This window comes from Delphinapterus leucas, chromosome 7 (assembly GCF_059928025.1).
Source record: "Delphinapterus leucas isolate spDelLeu-1000000601 "Yukka" chromosome 7, BTC_Dleu_Yukka2, whole genome shotgun sequence".
Classification (NCBI taxonomy): Eukaryota; Metazoa; Chordata; class Mammalia; order Artiodactyla; family Monodontidae; genus Delphinapterus; species Delphinapterus leucas.
The window spans coordinates 40,547,840-40,566,140 of NC_143135.1; the positions used below are offsets into that span (position 1 = coordinate 40,547,840).

Consider the following 18,301-nt stretch of genomic DNA (forward strand, 5'->3'; position numbering starts at 1 on the left):
CACGTTTACTAGGATGAAGCAATATGATGAACTAGGAGCTTCCCGGCAGCCAGAGTAAGAAGGTACACACACAGGTGATGTCATGAGCTCAGCAGTCACACAGACCTGTAGAAATCCCTTGAGCACTCTAAGCTTCAATTTCCTTGTCAGAGGGGAAAAAATGGGACTATTAACCTAATAAGGTTGCTGTGAAAAGTAAATGAAATAAAGCATGTATTATAGATTCAATACATAGTGGTTGTTATTATTACCATTTTGGGGGTTGTCTGATTTCTCTTCTTTAAATTGGAACTATGTGACCTTAGTAGGGTTGCCTTGATGCTCTATGAGTCCTAATTGTTGCTCTGAAATTCCGATTGGTAGGTATATGTATTTGATGAACTAAAACTGGGGAACCAGCCTGGGATTCACAGTGGGTACCTCATTTTCCAGAGTCTTTTCCTGAGTCTTAAGATGGCTGGGGGCCTCCACAGATAAGAAGGCTAGGGAAGGCACAGAGACTTCCTTCCCTACCACCTTCACTCTGTAAAAGGCTGCCCAGCTGACCACAGCCTGCCCTTATTTAACCATCCTCCCCAAGGGTCAGGTGGAGGACCAGGCCAGCGAAAGGTAGGTTCCAGCACCCCCTCAGGAAATGCATGAAGCCCATCTGCTCCCCTGCATACTGGAGGAGTTGGTGGGGTGAGAACTCAGACACTCCTTAGACCAAACCATAAACATTTAGAAAGAGAAAGTCAGTGTCATCTTTCTAACTTCCCAACTGAGGAAGCACATTTAGTGAGGGCACCTCATTGAGACCTGTCCACAGGAGAATGGTCAGGATGGGAGAGGTCTAGAAGCCGTAACAGCAGCAGCCAGCTAATATTTGGGGACCTACTCTTCCGGGCACTGTTTCATGTGTCCCCAGTCCCCAAGGGGAGGAGGTCAGGGAGAACAAGATTCTGTCAAAAAAAGAGATAACCACTGGAAAGGAGCAAAGCAAAGGCTCTCCCTTTCAGCCTCGCCTGCAGATGGGAGACTCAAAACAGGGTTGACTAAAACCAAAAAAGAGAAGAAATCAGCCCAGCTCAACTCACTTCTCCTGCCTGTCAGATGACTGTCTGGGCCCAGCCCACAGAAGGCTCACTGCTTTTCTGCTGCAGGGGGAATCCAGAGAATAAACTAGAGCGTGGAGCAAATTACAGGTGCTGAGCTCTGCCTCAGATCCCAGACTGGCCCTGCTTGCCTTGCCAGAAGGTCCTTTTCACTTCTAAAACGGCAAGACTACTCCAAGAGCAGCCTCAGCTCCAGATCAAATGGGACACTCTGAAGGCACTGTATCAACATCTGCCCTGAACCCCCCGCAAAGCCCCCGGCTTACGGTATTTCCTACTAAAGCCAGTTTCTTAGACTTGTCCAAGGTGCCGCATGTAGGCTAAAGGGGACCGAAAAGGGGGCCTAGAAGGCTGAGAGTGGGTCAAGCCAGGGGTGCATGTTTGTGCATATGCGTTTTGCACACGGAGATACCTGTTGGATATGTGTCACTGTCCTCAGATGTACATACTGAAAGCAGGTGAGTGTTTACACGGCCCTCCTGAGATACAACATGTGCAAGACTGGTGTGGGTGGCGGGAAGGTGTGCACACATGAGCAGCTGTGAGTGTGTGGGTGTAGGTGCCCTGTGTTTGTGGGTGGGCATGGCTGAGTGGTCCTCCCACCTCCTCCTGCAGTGACAGTGGGGCTGTCTCCCCAACCCTGGCCAGTCAGCCAGGCTGGCTCAGACCCCCATTCAGTCCAGTGTTGGCGCTGAACTCCTGCCCCGATCAGAGTCCTGAGAAACCAAAGCCGAGTGACCCACAGAGAAGACATCCCAGCTGGGGACAAGTCGGGTCACCCTAGAAAGTCTGAGTTCAGATAACACTCCTTATCCCCAGCTTCTGTCTTCATCTGCTCACTCACACACATGCAGCCATCGACACACGACCCGCTCAGCCCCATGGAGCCTGCCTACCACACTCACCAATGCATACCCAGCGTACAGACACGGGGCAGCAAGGGCCACACAGACACACGTGCCACCTATGGGCGCACTCCAGGCCCACCTACACAGAAGTTCCCACACACACTGACACACTCACACCCTGGGACATATGCTAGAAAGTTCCCTATGCTCACATACCAGCCCAGACACACGTCCTCCCACTGGCGCTCGCTCCCACTCACAAGCACTCACACTGATACACTTACACCTACTATCTAAATAGTCACAAGCATGCTCTGTCCCGGACCGGGCTGGGCACCGTATCCAGCCTGAGGAGCGCCGCCTACTTACTCCGAGCGAGTGAGAGCGCCTGTGCGCGGCTGCATGCAGGGACCAGGCCAGCGGCGGCAGGCACAGCTGGGGCTGCAGAGGCTTCGAGCAAGTGACCTGCTCGGTGGCCCAGCCCGAGGGCCGCCGGCTGCCCGCGCCCCACCCCGCTCTGCCCCCGCCCGCCGCTCCCGCCCGCCGCCGCAGGACCTCCGGCAACAGTCCGCTCGCTGCCAAACCTCTGCCCCGCGTCAGCCACCGCTGCCTGCAGTCTCAGCCGGGCTGCGAGGCTCTTTTGGTGCCCCTGGCAGTGCAAACTTTGTGCTCTCGGCTGTGGGGAGCCCTGGAATGGGGACGCGGTCAGGTCTAATTAGAGACCTGGCTCGCACGGGGCCGGGCGGGAGTCACGGCGGGTAAGCACCCCGGACCCTCGGAGCCGTCCCGACCCTGGTGCCCACATGTGCCTCACATGCCAACATCTGGAGAGTAAAGGGAGTGCGTTGGAACTGAAACAAAACAAGGAGGGGTTTGGGTGCGGTTCACACGCTCTGCGGAGGGAGCGCTGAACTTTGAGCAGCCCCCAAACGCTTGGAATGCCACTTGGTTTATTGACCCTCAGGTGCTTCCCTTTGGAACCTAGGTCGCTCACATAAGATCGCTAACCTACCAGAAAGGACAGAAGATGGTTGCAGACACTCGTTTAACTTGGGGCACATCAAACTTCCGCTCTGCACTTAGCGTCAGATGGCTAAGTCTAGAGAAGAAGGCTGATTCCTACCCCAAAGCTCAGGAATGTCGCATTCCATCCAACCCCCTCCACCCTGCCATGAATCATTCCCCACCAGGGGCCTGGGGTTCCTCTACCTACTCTGGGGCCACCAAGGAAGAGCAGACCCTAGCCTCCCTTGGGCACTGTTTCCAAATTTGAACCTGCTCATTGGCAGGAAGTTCTCCTTGGCATCTAACCTAAATCCCTCGCGTGCAATTACTGTATGCCAACACGCTCACACCTTGTGTTCAGGGGCGGGAAAACCAGCTCTGTCTCCAAGACACAATGGTCACTCCGAGGTCCCATCTCAGCCTCTCTTCCTTGACGCTAATACCCGTGTTCCCTTTTTCAGGCCCTGGCTAAAAATGATGATTGCTCCCTGGCCCTGGACCCATTGCAGCTCCTGACATTAACTCAACTACCTCAGCTCTCTGGGGACCCCAGACTCTGTAGATGCCCAAGTCACCCTCCTCAGACAAGCCAGCTTTGACCGCAGCCTCCATCCATTGGAGACACCCTGATTCTACTCCCCAGACCCTTGAGAGGGGCTTCAGTTCCTATCTCAGCAAAGGCTGTCTCAGCGCCCGGGGACAGAGCTTGAAGGCCCAGCCATTCACCTGGCTATGCATTAACACTGAAGCCACAGCCTTCCTCAAATGGGCAGTTTCCTGAATCTTTGAGTCCATTTCTGGTAGATCAGGTAGTGTAAAAAAAAAAAAAAAAAGGTGGGGGGGCTTCCCTGGTGGTGCAGTGGTTGAGAGTCCGCCTGCCGATGCAGGGGACACGGGTTCGTGCCCCGCTCTGGGAAGATCCCACATGCCGCAGAGCGGCTGGGCCCGTGAGCCATGGCAGCTGAGCCTGTGGAGCCTGTGCTCCGCAACGGGAGAGGCCACAGCAGTGAGAGGCCTGCGTACCGCAAAAAAAAAGAGCCTGGACTTTATCCTCAAAGAAACCTAACCTTGCACACTGCCTCTACTACATTCTAGTTATGCGTCCTTGGACAAGTCACTTAAACTCTCTGAGGCTCAGTTTTCCCATATTTACAATGGGGATCATAATAATCTCTGCCTAGCTCATATGTTGTTGAAAGTATGAGATGAGCTCAGGAATGTAAAATTACCTGAACAGCTAAGATAGTTTTTAGTATGCTAGAAATGGAATGAGGCTTAGATCATGAACAGGATAAATATTAGCAAAAAACCTCAGAAATATTTCATTCCCAGGTACAAACTCTGGGTCCGAGTTTCAGGTAAAGAGAGGAACAGACTTGGTTTTTTAGATGTTCCCTTTGGGACACTTGGTATGTATGTCCCCCACCTGCATTCCCAAACACACACACACACACACACACACACACACACACACACATCCACGTTCCCAGATACATACAGCACAGCACAGCCTCCTGGGCTCATGTCGGCCCCATAGGCCCCAGCCTCTTATACCCTCGCTGGCCGTCTCTCCATTCCCAGGGGGCCTTCTCATGGCTCCAGTCTTGGCTGCAGCAACTCCAAGTCTCCTTACAGGGGCCCTGGCAGGCAACTCCTCTCTCCTTGCCCATCCTTCTGGGCCATGGCCCCCGCAGGCCTGAGACTCCAGGCAAAGGTGGCAGAGGCCTTCTCCAAGGCAGCTCAGAACTGAGGCTGCGGGGGGAGCTCAGAATTGGAGCATCATCCCCCTCAGCCTCCTCCCCTCCGCCCGCCTGGCTTCCCAGTGCTGTCCTGCTTAATTCTTAATGGAAATTCCATCCCCGGCGCCGGCCCTGGCTGCCTCAGGGGGTCCAGGCATGGGCCAACAGCAAACTCCACCCAGAGACAGGAGGCCTGCTTGGCCATATAAACACATACATACATGCACACTCAGCAGACAGACATGCCCAGAGTCATTCACAAACTCAGAGAGTCTCACCCAGACACATACCCAGAAGGATAATAAGTATTATAATCACTAGCATTTATTGCATGGTGCTAAGTTTTTTTTAGTTATCAACTTCCCTAATCCTCACGATTACACTGGGTTCGTGGGCGTTAGCTATTATCTCTAATTTACACATGGGGAAACTGAGGCACAGGGAGTCATAACTTGCATTAGTAATAATAGCCTAACACGTGAGCACAAGGAACCATGCTCAGGGCCTTATGTGCATTGTTTCATTTTGCCACCATGGTAACATTTTGTAGAAGTTATTTTTATTCCCATTATACAGACAAGGAGAATGGAGGCCAGATGGTTTAAATCATATGCCTGTGGCCTCACAGCTTGTGAGATGAAGGGAGACTCTATATAGATACGTGTGGGAGCCCTCATGAGTGAAAAGGGAGACATACAGGTAAACGGATACATGCAGACTCTCAGGGGCACAACCACAAATAGGTCCTTCTACCAAAGGAGAAGCCACAGAAATGGTTCAGAGCTGCAACAGGCAAAGGTCCCCTCTAGTCTGACGCCGTGTTCTTCTTCCCTCCCAAAAGGCCCATCCCAGCTCCACCAACTTCAGGAGTCACTTCAGGAAGGACAAGTTAGACCTAAATGTAGGGCAGATTTCAGGTTTACAGTTCAGTCAGCCAGCCTGAACTACAGTCAACCCACAGCCTCAGCTCCAAATCTAGTTTGCCCAGCGCACCGCACATGGTCACCGGAAGAAGTCTCAGGTGCTCTCTTCTGAAGGGATCATGAATGAACCTCATGCAGGTAGCACCTCAAAGACTCTGGCACTGTCAGGAGCTGGCCAAGGAGGGCTCCTGGCCCCCAGCCCAGATGAGGCTGCACAGGACCCACAGGACAAGGCATGGCACCAGAGCCCAGGCCTCGGGCAGAACAGAGCATGGGCTGCCCGAGGGAGCTGGTGCCAGCTCCAGTCTTGCAGAGAAGTGGCAAGACTTTGGTGGGAGGAGGGTGGGCACAGGAGGGGCAGGGCTATGATACAGGACAAGTCGCAAAGTCCAGAGCCCTGGGAGTTGGGAGAACAGGACTGCAAAAGAAGAGAACAGAAGAATTTAGCAGTCCAGGAACTTGTCCACTGCTGGAAATTTCCATGCTAAGTTAGACATCTCCAAGCAGGGGCTGTGCTGGCACTGGTGCTCATTCCCAGCAGCCCCAGTAGAGTGCTCAAGAAGGCCTGCCATGGCCAGTGTGATCCCCATTGTCTCTCGTCATTTCCTACCCCGTTCCCCTCCCAGAACTCCTCAACTGCTCCTGCTCACAAGCCCATCCATTCTGTGGTCTCAGAACAGTTCAGCATGGCAACCTTGTGGGGCATCTACTTTGGAAAGGGGTTTTTCCAGAGAGGCGTGCACAATTTAACCTGGAATCATGCAGCCAGGCAATGGCTCTAAGAGGAGGAGGCGTTCAGAGCCCAAGAATCTGCATTTCTAAAAGGTTCCCAGCTGATGTGGATGGTACTGGTCTGTGGGCGTCACGCTCTGAGAACCACTGCTTTATAGAATAAGAGAAAGTCAGAGGTCGTTCCAGCTCAAAACTAAGGTGCAGCCTAACTTTAGAGGGCAAATGGTTTCTTCTGAAAGGCCCCTAAAGAAAGAATTTCCATTCCTGTCAGTAGTCTGTACTTTCCTTTCCCCAGCTGCCATCTCCCCAGCTTCTGCGCTGGCCCTGCCCTCTGTTGGTCAGTCTCCCCTGGGCTTTGTGATGGCTCTCTCTGCCTCAGTCCATCTCAAGTAAGACACAGCATCCTCCACTCTGTCCTCCACCTACTCAGAGAAGGTTATCAAGATGAGGAACCTGCACAAAAATAGCTGATGACCAGACAGGCTCTCATTTCCGAGGACTGAGATATCAGATCAGAAGGTCCTGACGATCGCAGCTGAAATGCCAGCCCACCCAGAGATATGAGCGATGGGAAAGGATCCAGTACCCATGGCTGTGACCTTAAGTCCTGCAGTCCCCTCCTGCAGCCTTGAGACATGCCCATGGAGATGCTGTCTTGCCTCCAGGGGTGATGGTGGGATAGGCCACTCAAGAAGGACTGGGAGAGGGGAATCTGGCCATAGGCCGGTGTGGACACCACATTGACTCACTCGGGCCATCTATCTCTCTCCAGGCCTTCCTCTACAATGCTCTCAAAAGCGGAAAGTTCCCTCAACTCCCAGAACCAGTGTGAAAACCTGTAATGTAACTAGGATGAAGGATGTAAGGACCAGAAAGGCCCTCAGCGATCTCTGGGAGCAGGGGTTCTGAACTTTTATTACCCACCAGAATCACTGGGTCGGGGAGGGGAGTGAAATGCAGGTTCCCAGGCCTCCCTCAGAGGTTCTGATTCAGTGGGTTGGTGGTGAGCTGAAGCCTGGGTACCTCTCTCTTCCCAATCCATGTTCAGTGACTTCATGCTGGTAACTAGAAATTGGCCATAATGGAAGTATTTATTTACACCACAGAAATTGGGCAAATACTACAAATCAGGGCATTTTGTTTTGTTTCACTTTGGTTTGCTTTGGAAAGCCTGTTGTGGACAACTTCCCAGCCCACTGTGGGGCATGTGCATCTCTATTTTCAAGCATCCCAAGCAATTATGATGCAGGGCTTTTTGAGAAAAAATTGATCTAGTAATTAGGTTCTAACTCAAACCCTTCATTTGACAGGGAAACTAGGCCCAGGGAGGGAAAGAATCTTGGTCGAGGTCACCGTAGTAGGCCCCTTGTGGGATCACGGCTGCTCAGTTCAGGACAGCGGGGGCTGGCAGGCAGCCCTGTATTTTTCTTGACCCTCTCCTGCAGCCTCTCCACCACACACCAGCTGTGGCTCATTGGCTAAGAGAGGCACGGCAGGAAGGTCTCGCCCCTTGTGAGCCAATCAGATTGACTTTCATCAGCATTTAGAATTTTAATAAGTTGGACTAGAGGTTATTAGTGGCCAGATCACCTGACTGGAGTGCCCTGGCCAGCAGTGCCCTCAGCACATGAACTCCAGCTGCTGATGGCCCTAGGACTACCCTGCCCATCCCAAGCCTTCACTGTTCAACTCTTCATTAAATTCAGAGAAGAGGTGACTTTCCTCCCAGCAAATTCCCTTACTTAAAGTAACAAGCTATTTCCCATTACTTACAAGCAAAATCATCTTGAGAAACATAGCCACAGAGTAAGTTAGTGAAAATAAGAGCCCGAGATTCCTGCCCCTTTGTCTTTCCCCTATTTCCCACCCTCAGACAGGATGCAAAAGGAGAGTGTGCAAATATTCAGCTCTCCAGGGTGGTGGTTTTCCAAGAGTGGTCCTAGACCAGCAGCATCAGCAATTCCTGGCATCGTATAGGAAAGGCAAAGTCTCAGACCTCCTCCAACAACTACTGAATCAGAAGCTCTGGGGCTAGGGTCCAGCAAGCTGTGTTTTAACAAGCCTTCCAGGTGATTAGTATACCCGTTACACTCTGAGGACCACCATCCTAGCAGGAGGGGCTGTAGCTTCTGCCTCCCTAACAATGAATTCAAACGCTGTTGAGCCGAGGGAGGAAAAGCGATCAGGGTGCCAACTGTGTGGCCAGCCACACTCCTCCCTGGCTAGCATCCTTGTCCCCACACTCCTGGGCAATCTCAGGCATCCGAGCTGTGGCCCTGCATCCCAAGCTAAGACAGAGGCCCTCTTTCCAAAGTCTAAGGGGTAACCCCTTTCCAAAAACAGCAGGACAGTCTCAGCAGAGACACGGCAGAAAAATGCTACTTCTATCACTGTTTTGGTGCCTAATTAAGGGAGTGACTTAGTGGACATTCCTTGGCCCTTTGGATCTCAGGGGATTGTTCTGGACAGCCTGAGGACAGCTTCAGGTGTCCTTCTGGAAGGAAGCCTGCTAAGGGCCTGTCTCTAGAAACCACTTTGGCTTCTCCAGCATGAATCTACTGTTTCCTCTGCTTCTTGTGCTCCCCGGGTTCAGGGAGAAAGATGAGCTTCGAGGGTAACTGAAGAAGTGAGGTCTTGGGAAAAGGAGCAAAATAATAATAATAAAAAACATACTATGGGCTTCCCTGGTGGCGCAGTGGTTAAGAATCCGCCTGCCAGTGTAGAGGACATGGGTTCGAGCCCTGGGCCGGGAAGATCCCACATGCTGCGGAGCAACTAAGCCCGTGCGCCACAACTACTGAAGCCTGCGCACCTAGAGCCCATGCTCCACAACAAGGGAAGCCACCATAATGAGAAGCCCGCGCACCACAACCAAGAGTAGCCCCCCGCTCGCAGCAACTAGAGAAAGCCCGCGTGCAGCAACGAAAACCCAACGCAGCCATAAATAAATTTTTTTACAGAACTACTATTATTGCATAAGAAGTCAGTGACTGACTTCTTCCCGTATACAGGCCTGCTGCACTAAGCACTTTCTATGATTTACCTTGTTTGTGTCTCACCACGATCCAGTGACGTAGTTATTACCATCCCCTCTTTAGAGGTGAGGAACGAGGGCAAGAGAGGTTAAGTAGCTCTCCTGAGATCACACAGCCAGTGAGTGGAAGATCAAAGATTCAGACCCACGTCTGTCTGAGCGTAGGTCCACAAGTTTCCCAGCGTGCAGTGCAAGAACACAAGTGCAGAGGTGCACCTGCTGCTGAGAGGGAAGGCCAGGTGCTAGCTCAGATAGGCTGGGGGAGGGGCAGGGCAGGGGCCTTTTCTGCAGTGGGGGGCCAGGTGACTTGTGGCAAATAAAGAGGCAGAAATGGGGGCAGGGGCTTGAGGAGTCGAAGAAGGAACAGCCCGGCTCCCCCGGGGAGTAGAAGGAGCAGGTTAGGAATGACAATCGTAGCCAGACTAGAGTTGAAAAACACACATTTTACAAGGAGTCCGTGAGAGCAATCACACAAGCCAGACCTAGTGACTCCAGATCGGAGTCTGGGGACACGGGCTGACCCTGCGTCTAGGAAGTGTTCCAAGGCAGGGATTGCAGGGAGCTTACCATCTATCGTGAGAGGGGAAACAGCTGGGACATCACCTCACTCCGCGGGATGCTGCCCTGAAGGACTTCCCTCCCAGCCCCGGTAGACCCTGGCCCAGATTCCTGAACGCAATGGGGCCTGTGGACAGAGGCGGCCGGGGCGGGCACTGGGAGTCATTGCGGAAGCTGTGAGCCTGGTAAAGAAAGACCTTTCCCCACCTGGAGAACGGGAGGCTCTGGAGCTGGCTGTGGGTTGAAATCAAGGCATGTCATTAAACGGTACCACCTCTTCCCAGCTGATCAAAACAAAGACCTGAGGCAATTTTTATTCCTCTTACCTCACCAGCCCCCTGCCCCCAACATCCAACCAGTCAGTCTGTCCTGTCTGCTCTGCCTCCATGTAGAAACCCTGACCATCTAAAACCCCTTAACCACAAAGTTGCCAGACTCATCCTTTAGCAATGTGAGTGAGATCACATCCTCCTCCAACCTAAAACTCTTCAACCGCTTTTTTTTTTTTTTTCTTGTTTATTTTTGGCTGCACTGGGTCTTCATTGCTGCGCACGGGCTTTCTCTAGTTGCGGTGAGTGGGGGCTACTCTTCGTTGCTGTGCGCAGGCTTCTCACTGCGGTGGCTTCTCTTGTTGTGGTGCACAGGCTCTAGAGCACAGGCTCAGTAGTTGTGGCACACGGGCTTAGTTACTCCACCACGTGTGCGATCTACCCAGACCAGGGCTCCAACCCGTGTCCCCTGCATTGGCAGGCGGATTCTTTTTTTTTTTTTTTAACATCTTTATTGGAGTATAATTGCTTTACAATGGTGTTAGTTTCTGCTTTAAAACAAAGTGAATCAGCTATACATATACATATATCCCCATATCTCTTCCCTCTTGCGTCTCCCTCCCTCCCTCCCACCCTCCCTATCCCACCCCTCTAGGTGATCACAAAGCACCGAGCTGATCTCCCCGTGCTATGCAGCTGCTTCCCACTAGCTATCGGTTTTACATTTGGTAGTGCATATATGTACCTGGCAGGAGGATTCTTAACAACTGTGCCACCAGGGAAGCCCAACAGCTTCTTATTATTGCACTTAGAATAAAAGTTCTAGACCCTTTCTCTGGCTCACAAAATTCTACCTGATTCTTCTCACCACCAGGGTCTCAGGTCACATCATATTCCTAATAGAGCTCTTCCCTGACCACTCAAATTAAAAGAGCCCCTCCCCTGTCATTCCCCTGTTAATACCACTATCACTCTCTGAAATTTCCTTGTTTATTTATTTGTTTGACTATTATCTGTCTCCCCAGTGCCCCACTCCACAACAACGGAGGACCTACCTTCCAGTGCAGTGCCTGGCACATAGTAGATATTCAGCAAACTTCTGTGGAATGGTCTGAGCACGGTGGTGGAAGTAGCTGTCACTTGTGGCAGAGCACAGAAGTGGCCAAGACCATCCAGGAACCAGATGCCAAGAAGATAAAGGGAGCCAGACAGAAAACCCAGCCACTGAAAGGAAAAGGACTTGGGTTTCTAAGAATCTTCCCTATGAAGGGTGTTTGCACCCCTGGTTCGTGAGGCCCAACAGCTTCCCTGTCCTGGAGGTTTCACAAGACACCCCTACACTCTAACAACATTTTTCTCACTTCTCTTAAACTGGCTTGAGGTTTTTTTTCTTTTGCTTACAATTCTAAAAGTCCTAATGTATCCCCCCTCCCCATGTCTCCTTGGTGAAGGCAGCACCAAGAGAAGCCCAGCTGTTAGTGGGAAGAGCACAGCACGGGGGATAAGAATCAGAGGCTTCTCTCTTACCTCTGTGACCCTAAGGAAGTGTCTTTCCTTTTCTGAGTCACAGAGAGTCACCTGAGACCTAGTGCAAGAGTCCTCTCAGGTGTATCTGACAAGGACTCTGAGCCCATAAAGAAAGGAGCCATCTTCCAGGCAGAATGCATATTCTGTATATTTTTGTTTCCCAGTCATGTCCCAGCAGGAAAAGAAGTCCACTTAGGTGGGGCTTGGAGACCTGAAAGGCTATTTATGGTCAAGGATAAGAGAATAACAACTGGTTTGAGGCACCCAGGTACTGACAACTGTGGGAAGATGCTACCATCTCTAAGTCTAGGGGCAAGGGGGGAAATGGCTTACGGGTGCTCTGGTGGAACCATGGAAGAGGTCGTCTCAGAACCATGGCACCAAAGTGGGAAAGAACTTCTCTAACCTCTCTCTGCTCCTCCATTTGACCTCCAGCCAGTACCTCCACTGGCAAAGCCCAACCAGATAACCCAGGGGATGTGATCTGAGGACCAGCTCCTCTGGATACAGAGCAGAGCAGAGAAGGATGGAGAAGCTATGGGGGAGGGTGTACAGTACAAATGGATAGTAACTGGAACCCAGAGAAAAGCCAAGACCTACAAACTCTTTCAATCCCCACAGCCTCCCATGCATTTAAATCTCTATAAAAGTGCTACAACCCTCAAGAAAGTCAGTGAATTGTTATAATGGTCTCGATGGGCTCAGATTTACAGCCCTGGCCTAAGGGCCTGCCAAAGACAAAGGCAAGAGCTTTAGCTTTGCCCCTGAGCACATGCAACAGCGGCCATGAGAGCTTCTAGAAGTTTCACCAGGAGATAAAAATTCTGACAATCTGAATAACTGAAAAGCCTTAATGCCAACTCCCAGATACATTACTGAGGATGGATGGGTAATTGCCCAGGAAGGAGTCTTCTAATAGAAACCATGCCCAGCCAGGACTGTAGGAAAGAAAAAAATGATCTATTTTAAATTCCTTGCAATTAATACCCACCTATGGTTTAAAAGATCTGGTCTCAGACACACCCATTCCTGGAGGGAAATCCTCCAAAACCCATACATGCCTAAACCATATTAGGAAAGCTGGGAGGGTGGAGAGGACAGGTTTTAATCCAGAAGACTAAGACCCTTCTAAGAGAGAGCACTGGGAATGCTCTCACAGAAAGAATGTGCTACTTCAGAAGACAGTAACCTCACCAATGCTGAAGGAAGTTTAGTCCAGTAAAAAATGAATAAAGGCCAGTCCTGTGCACATCGCTCAGAATATAAATGATCAAGGCAATCTGTGACCTTGGGATGCTCACAGTCTACTAAAGAGATATAAATAGACTATCTCATGCTAGGAGATAATTAATAAGAGAGGTGTGTTAAAATGTCCCACCAGAATTGTGGATTTAGGCTTTATATTACTTTGAGGCTGTTGTTAGGTGCATATACATTTAGAATTATTACATCCTGTTGGAAATTTTTAAATTTTGCTACTATAAGGTGGCCTTCCTTATCTCAGTGATGCTTTTTGCCTTAAAGTCAGTTTTATTCAAAATTAATATAGCTACACTACCATTATTTTGGCTACTGTTTGCATGGAAAATTGTTCATTCTTTTACTTTGGCCCTTTCTGTATTCTTATGTTTTAGATACCTCTTGTAAAGAGCCTGTAGTTAGACTGGTCTTTTAATTCAGTCCATGTAAATAGAGGTAAAGTAGTTATGTGTTATGCAGATGGTTATCTGTGAGAAGAGCTTTCCCAAGAAAGGAAACAGTCAAAGCAAAGGCTCTAAGGCAAGAGTGTGCCTGGTGTTTTGGAGTAAAAGTAAGGAGACTAGTGACAGTGGAGGGGTGCGAAGAAGGGAGGGGAAGTAGGAGGAGATGAGGGTGGGGATAGTAGAGAAGAGTTGGAGCAATGCCCTGAGTAGTGAAAAGGGGATGGGGCCCAGTGCATACGTGGAAGAAATGGCTCTAGCTTGGAGCACGGAAAGTTCACCTATGGAGTCTAGCGGGAGACGAGGACCTGGGAGCAGAGGCCAGCGGTGTACAGGTGTTCTGGTGGAGTCTGGGGAGGCTCTCTTCTGATGGATGTCATTTGATCGGGAAAGTAAGAAGCACAGCCAGGGGCTGAGAATAAGGACAGTGGAGGAAGTGTCAAGGTTTTGAGGAGAAGGTGTGAATAATGATCTAGAAGTAAATGGGAGAGTGAATGGACTAAGGACATACAATTTCCTGGCAGCAATAAAGGCTTAATTAAAGCTCATGGATTTAAATTGAGGCAATCAATCAATATAGTTGTGCGATTTTTCTCCAGGAGTTAAAGGTCCTTGATCCAGATGCCAAGTTGCTGAAGCCTCCTGTACCACATTCTGCTGAATGGCCATCTGGTCTCTCCTTAAACGCTTGCAGTGACAGGGAACCCATCACTTCCCGAGAAGCCCCTGCTATCATTAGACAGCTCCCACTGTCAGAAAGTGTCTCCCCATATTAAGCTGGCATTTCTCTTCCCATTTGTTCCTCCTATGTGTGAGCCTCTGGGTCTGTTTCTGTTTTCTGTTGTTTATGTTGCTCTGTGTCCCCCTGTGTCTAGTCATCCAGAAATTTGATAACATAGCCAGCTGGTAAGGCTGGGAGAAACAAGAACTCTTACACATGGCTGGGGGGGATGAAAAATGGTAGATTACTTATACTTAGCAAAATTACATATGCATTTACTCTCTGACTCTACAATCCCACTGCCAGAAAGAATAAAAAATGGTATCCCATTAGATTAAAATTAGATTAACATGATCCTAGATTGTGCTCATGCACATTCCCCCTAAGGAAATAAATATGAATATTTTATGAAATTTAGCTCCAAAGTTGATTGTTAGAACATTTTTACAAGAATAAAAATCTGGAAATAATTTACATGCATATAAGGGATTGATTAAATAAACTCTGGCACATTTATTCAATGGAATGTGAAATGGACATGAAGAATGATACAGTAGAAGAACACGGAGTGGCATGGAAAGATGGACCCTGCAAAAGGCAGGTTTCAAAGAAGTTTGGTGGGATACAATTTTATAAATATGCACATAAGATATAAAAAAAAATAACACATACCAACCTACTAACGGTGGATTTCTCTGGATGATGAGATATCTAAGAAACATACTATTCTCCCCACCTTTTGTTGTTGTTGTTGTCTTTCCTGTAGTTGCTAAATTTTCCATATTGAGTATTTTAATTTTATAATTAGGAAAAAGTTATTTAATTTTTAATTAAAAAACAAACCCTACCAGCCTTTTGTCATTGAGTCCAAGATGCAGCCTTCCATAAAAACCTCCCTTATTTTGTCTTCACTCAACCCCCACAGGAGCAGTCCTGTGTCAAAATGCAGAGATCTCTGTTCATTCCCTTAATGCCCCTCCCACTCCCGCCACTCCTCCATCTCTGCCCCAGCCTTTGTCCTTTGAGGGAAGTCAAGAAGGCAACAAAATGGGTCTCACTACGGCTGCTTTTTTCGCAAGGTCCCTCAGACAAGAGGAAACTTCCAGCCTCCCTCCTCCCTAAGGACTACCATCTGCCCCTGGAATCCTTAGTACCTTTGGTAGGACGTTGCCTCACACCTGCGTGGGAGGCGTCATTATTCCAAATATAGGGGCCAGAAAACCAAGGCTATGAGAGCAGGGAGAGGTGAATCTGGGAGACCAGCTTGGGACCAAACTGGGAAGAGGGGATCCTGGCAGAGCTAGCTTAAGTGCCTGCTTGGTGCGCCCTCTGGTGTAGAAGGGGCTGCTTTGCACCCAGAGGGAGGGACTGGTGGGAGACTGGGTATTTTAAGATGCTGCCAGCCCCTCTGCTTTTATTTTTCACATCCTCACCCCACATCATGTTAAGAAGCACCTGCATCCCACATTAAACACTATTTCTATACAACTACATAAGAGTTGAGTGGGAGTGCACCAATGGACATGTAGATACTTAAATAAACATACAAATAAACAATTTTGTAAGACCCACACGACCTGATTACCATGCTTACTTTAACACCACAGTGTGTCTAAGTATATCAAGACAATGTGGTATTCAAGGGGGAAAGGGGGAGAGGGATAAATTGGGAGATTGGGATTAACATATACGCACGAATATATATAAAATAGATAACCAATAAGAACCTACTGTAGGGCTTCCCTGGTGGCGCAGTGGTTGAGAGTCCGCCTGCTGATGCAGGGGACACGGGTTCATACCCTGGTCTGGGAAGATCCCACATGCCGCAGAGAGGCTGGGCCCGTGAGCCATGGCCGCTGAGCCTGCGCATCCGGAGCCTGTGCTCCGCAACGGGAGAGGCCACAACAGTGAGAGGCCTGTGTACCGCAAAAAGAAAAAAAAAAAGAAAAAAAAAAGAACCTACTGTATAGCACAGGGAACTCTACTCGATACCCTGTAACGACCTATCTGGGAACAGAATCTAAGAAAGAGTGGATATATGTATATGTATAACCGATTCACTTTGCTGTACAGCAGAAGCTAACACAATATTGTAAATCAACTATACTCCAATAAAAATTCATTTAAAAAAAAGACAGTGCGGTATTGGCAAAAGAATAACTACATTGATCAATGAGACAGAATTGGGAGTCCAGAAATCACATGCACAAATATGATCAATTGATTTTCAACTAAGGTGCAAAGGCAATTAAATGGTTAAATAATAGTCTTTTCAACAACTGGAACAATTGGGCATCTATAGGCAAAGAAATTAGTCTCGACCTATACCTCTCACTTTATACAGAAATTAACTCAAAATGGATCCTAGACCTAAATGTAAAACATAAAACTAAAAATCTTTTAGGAAAAAGTATAGGACAAAGCCACTGTGACCTTGGGATCTGGGGTTGGGCAAAGAGTTCTTAGACAAGACACGACACCAAAGCACAACCCATTTAAAAAATGATAAATTAGACTTCAGCAAAATTTAAAACTTTTGCTAAGAAAATGAAAATGCAATCCACAGATTGGGGAAAACATTATCAGATATTACATATCTGATAATAATTTTGCATCCACAATATATAAAAAACTCTCAAAATTGAACAATAATAAAAACAAGCAATCCACTACAAAATAAGGAAAAGGTTTGGACAAACACTTCAACAAAAGGGAAAAACGATAGAAAATAAGCACAGGAAAAGATCCTCAATGTCATAGTCATTAGGGAAATTTAAGTTAAAACCACAATTATTTACTACTATGTACACATTAGTGGAGTTACTAGAACACTCATACATGCCTGGTGGAAATGCAAAATGGTACAGCCACTTCAGGAAATATTTTGGCAGTTTCTTATAAAGTCAAATATATACTAGCCATAGTGAATATGGTAGATATTAATCCAGCTATATTAATAATCACTTTGATGTCAAGTCTAAAAGTACCAGTTAAAAAACATGGATTGTCAGAGTGGAACAAGAACAAAACCCAACTATATGTTGTCTATAAGCAACCCACTTTAAATATAAAGATGCATACAAATTAAAAGTAAACAAATGGTTGTAATGTATAGCATGGCAACTATCATTAATAGTACTGTACTGCATATTTGAAAGTTGTGACAATTGGGAAGATGGCGGAAGAGTAAGACGCAGAGATCACCTTCCTCCCCACAGATACACCAGAAATACATCTACACGTGGAACAACTCCTACAGAACACCTACTGAATGCTGGCAGAAGACCTCAGACCTCCCAAAAGGCAAGAAACCCCCCACGTACCTGGGTAGGGCAAAAGAAAAGAGAATAAACAGAGACAAAAGGATAGGGATGGGACCTGCCCCAGTGGGAGGGAGCTGTGAAGGAGGAAAGGTGTCCACACACTAGAAGCCTCTTCGCGGGCGGAGACTGCGGATGGCGGAGGGGGAAAGCTTCGGGGCCGCGGAGAAGAGCACAGCCACAGGGGTGCGGAGGGCAAAGGGGAGAGATTCCCGCACAGAGGATCGGTGACGACCGGCACTCACCAGCCCGAGAGGCTTGTCTGCTCACCCGCCGGGGAGGGCGGGCCCTGGAGTTGAGGCTCAGGCTTCGGTCAGAGAGCAGGGAGAGGACTGGGGTTGGTGACGTGAACACAGCCTGCAGGGGGTTAGTGCACCACGGCTGGCCGGGAGGGACTCCGGGGAAAAGTCTGGACCTGCCGAAGAGGCAAGAGACTTTTTCTTCCCTCTTTGTTTCCTGGTGCGCGAGGAGAGGGGATTAAGAGCGCTGCTTAAAGGAGCTCCAGAGACAGGCGCGAGCCGCGGCTAAAAGCGCGGACCCCAGAGACGGGCGTGAGACGCTAAGGCTGCTGCGGCTGCCACCAAGAAGCCTGTGTGCGAGCACAGGTCACTATCCACAGCCCCCTTCCGGGGAGCCTGTGCAGCCCGCCACTGCCAGGGTCCCGGGATCCAGGGACAACTTCCCCGGGAAAACGCACGGCGCGCCTCAGGGGGTGCAACGTCCCGCTGGCCTCTGCCACCGCAGGCTCGCCCCGCATCTGCACCCCTCCCTACCCCCGGCCTGAGTGAGCCAGAGTCCCCGAAGCAGCTGCTCCTTTAACCCCGTCCTGTC

At 49.3% G+C, this 18,301-nt stretch overlaps 1 protein-coding gene across 1 annotated transcript in view; it reads right to left on the bottom strand.

Annotated features, from left to right (window-relative positions):
* INSC (INSC spindle orientation adaptor protein) overlaps positions 1-4,957 on the bottom strand; it is a 126,890-nt gene extending 121,933 nt beyond the window's left edge. Inside the window, exon 1 of the mRNA XM_089915120.1 lies at positions 4,446-4,957. Within this exon, the coding sequence (XP_089771246.1) occupies positions 4,446-4,541 (96 nt within the window). The 5' untranslated portion in view covers positions 4,542-4,957. The remainder of the gene's footprint in view (positions 1-4,445) is intronic.
* Positions 4,958-18,301: the final 13,344 nt, after the last annotated feature.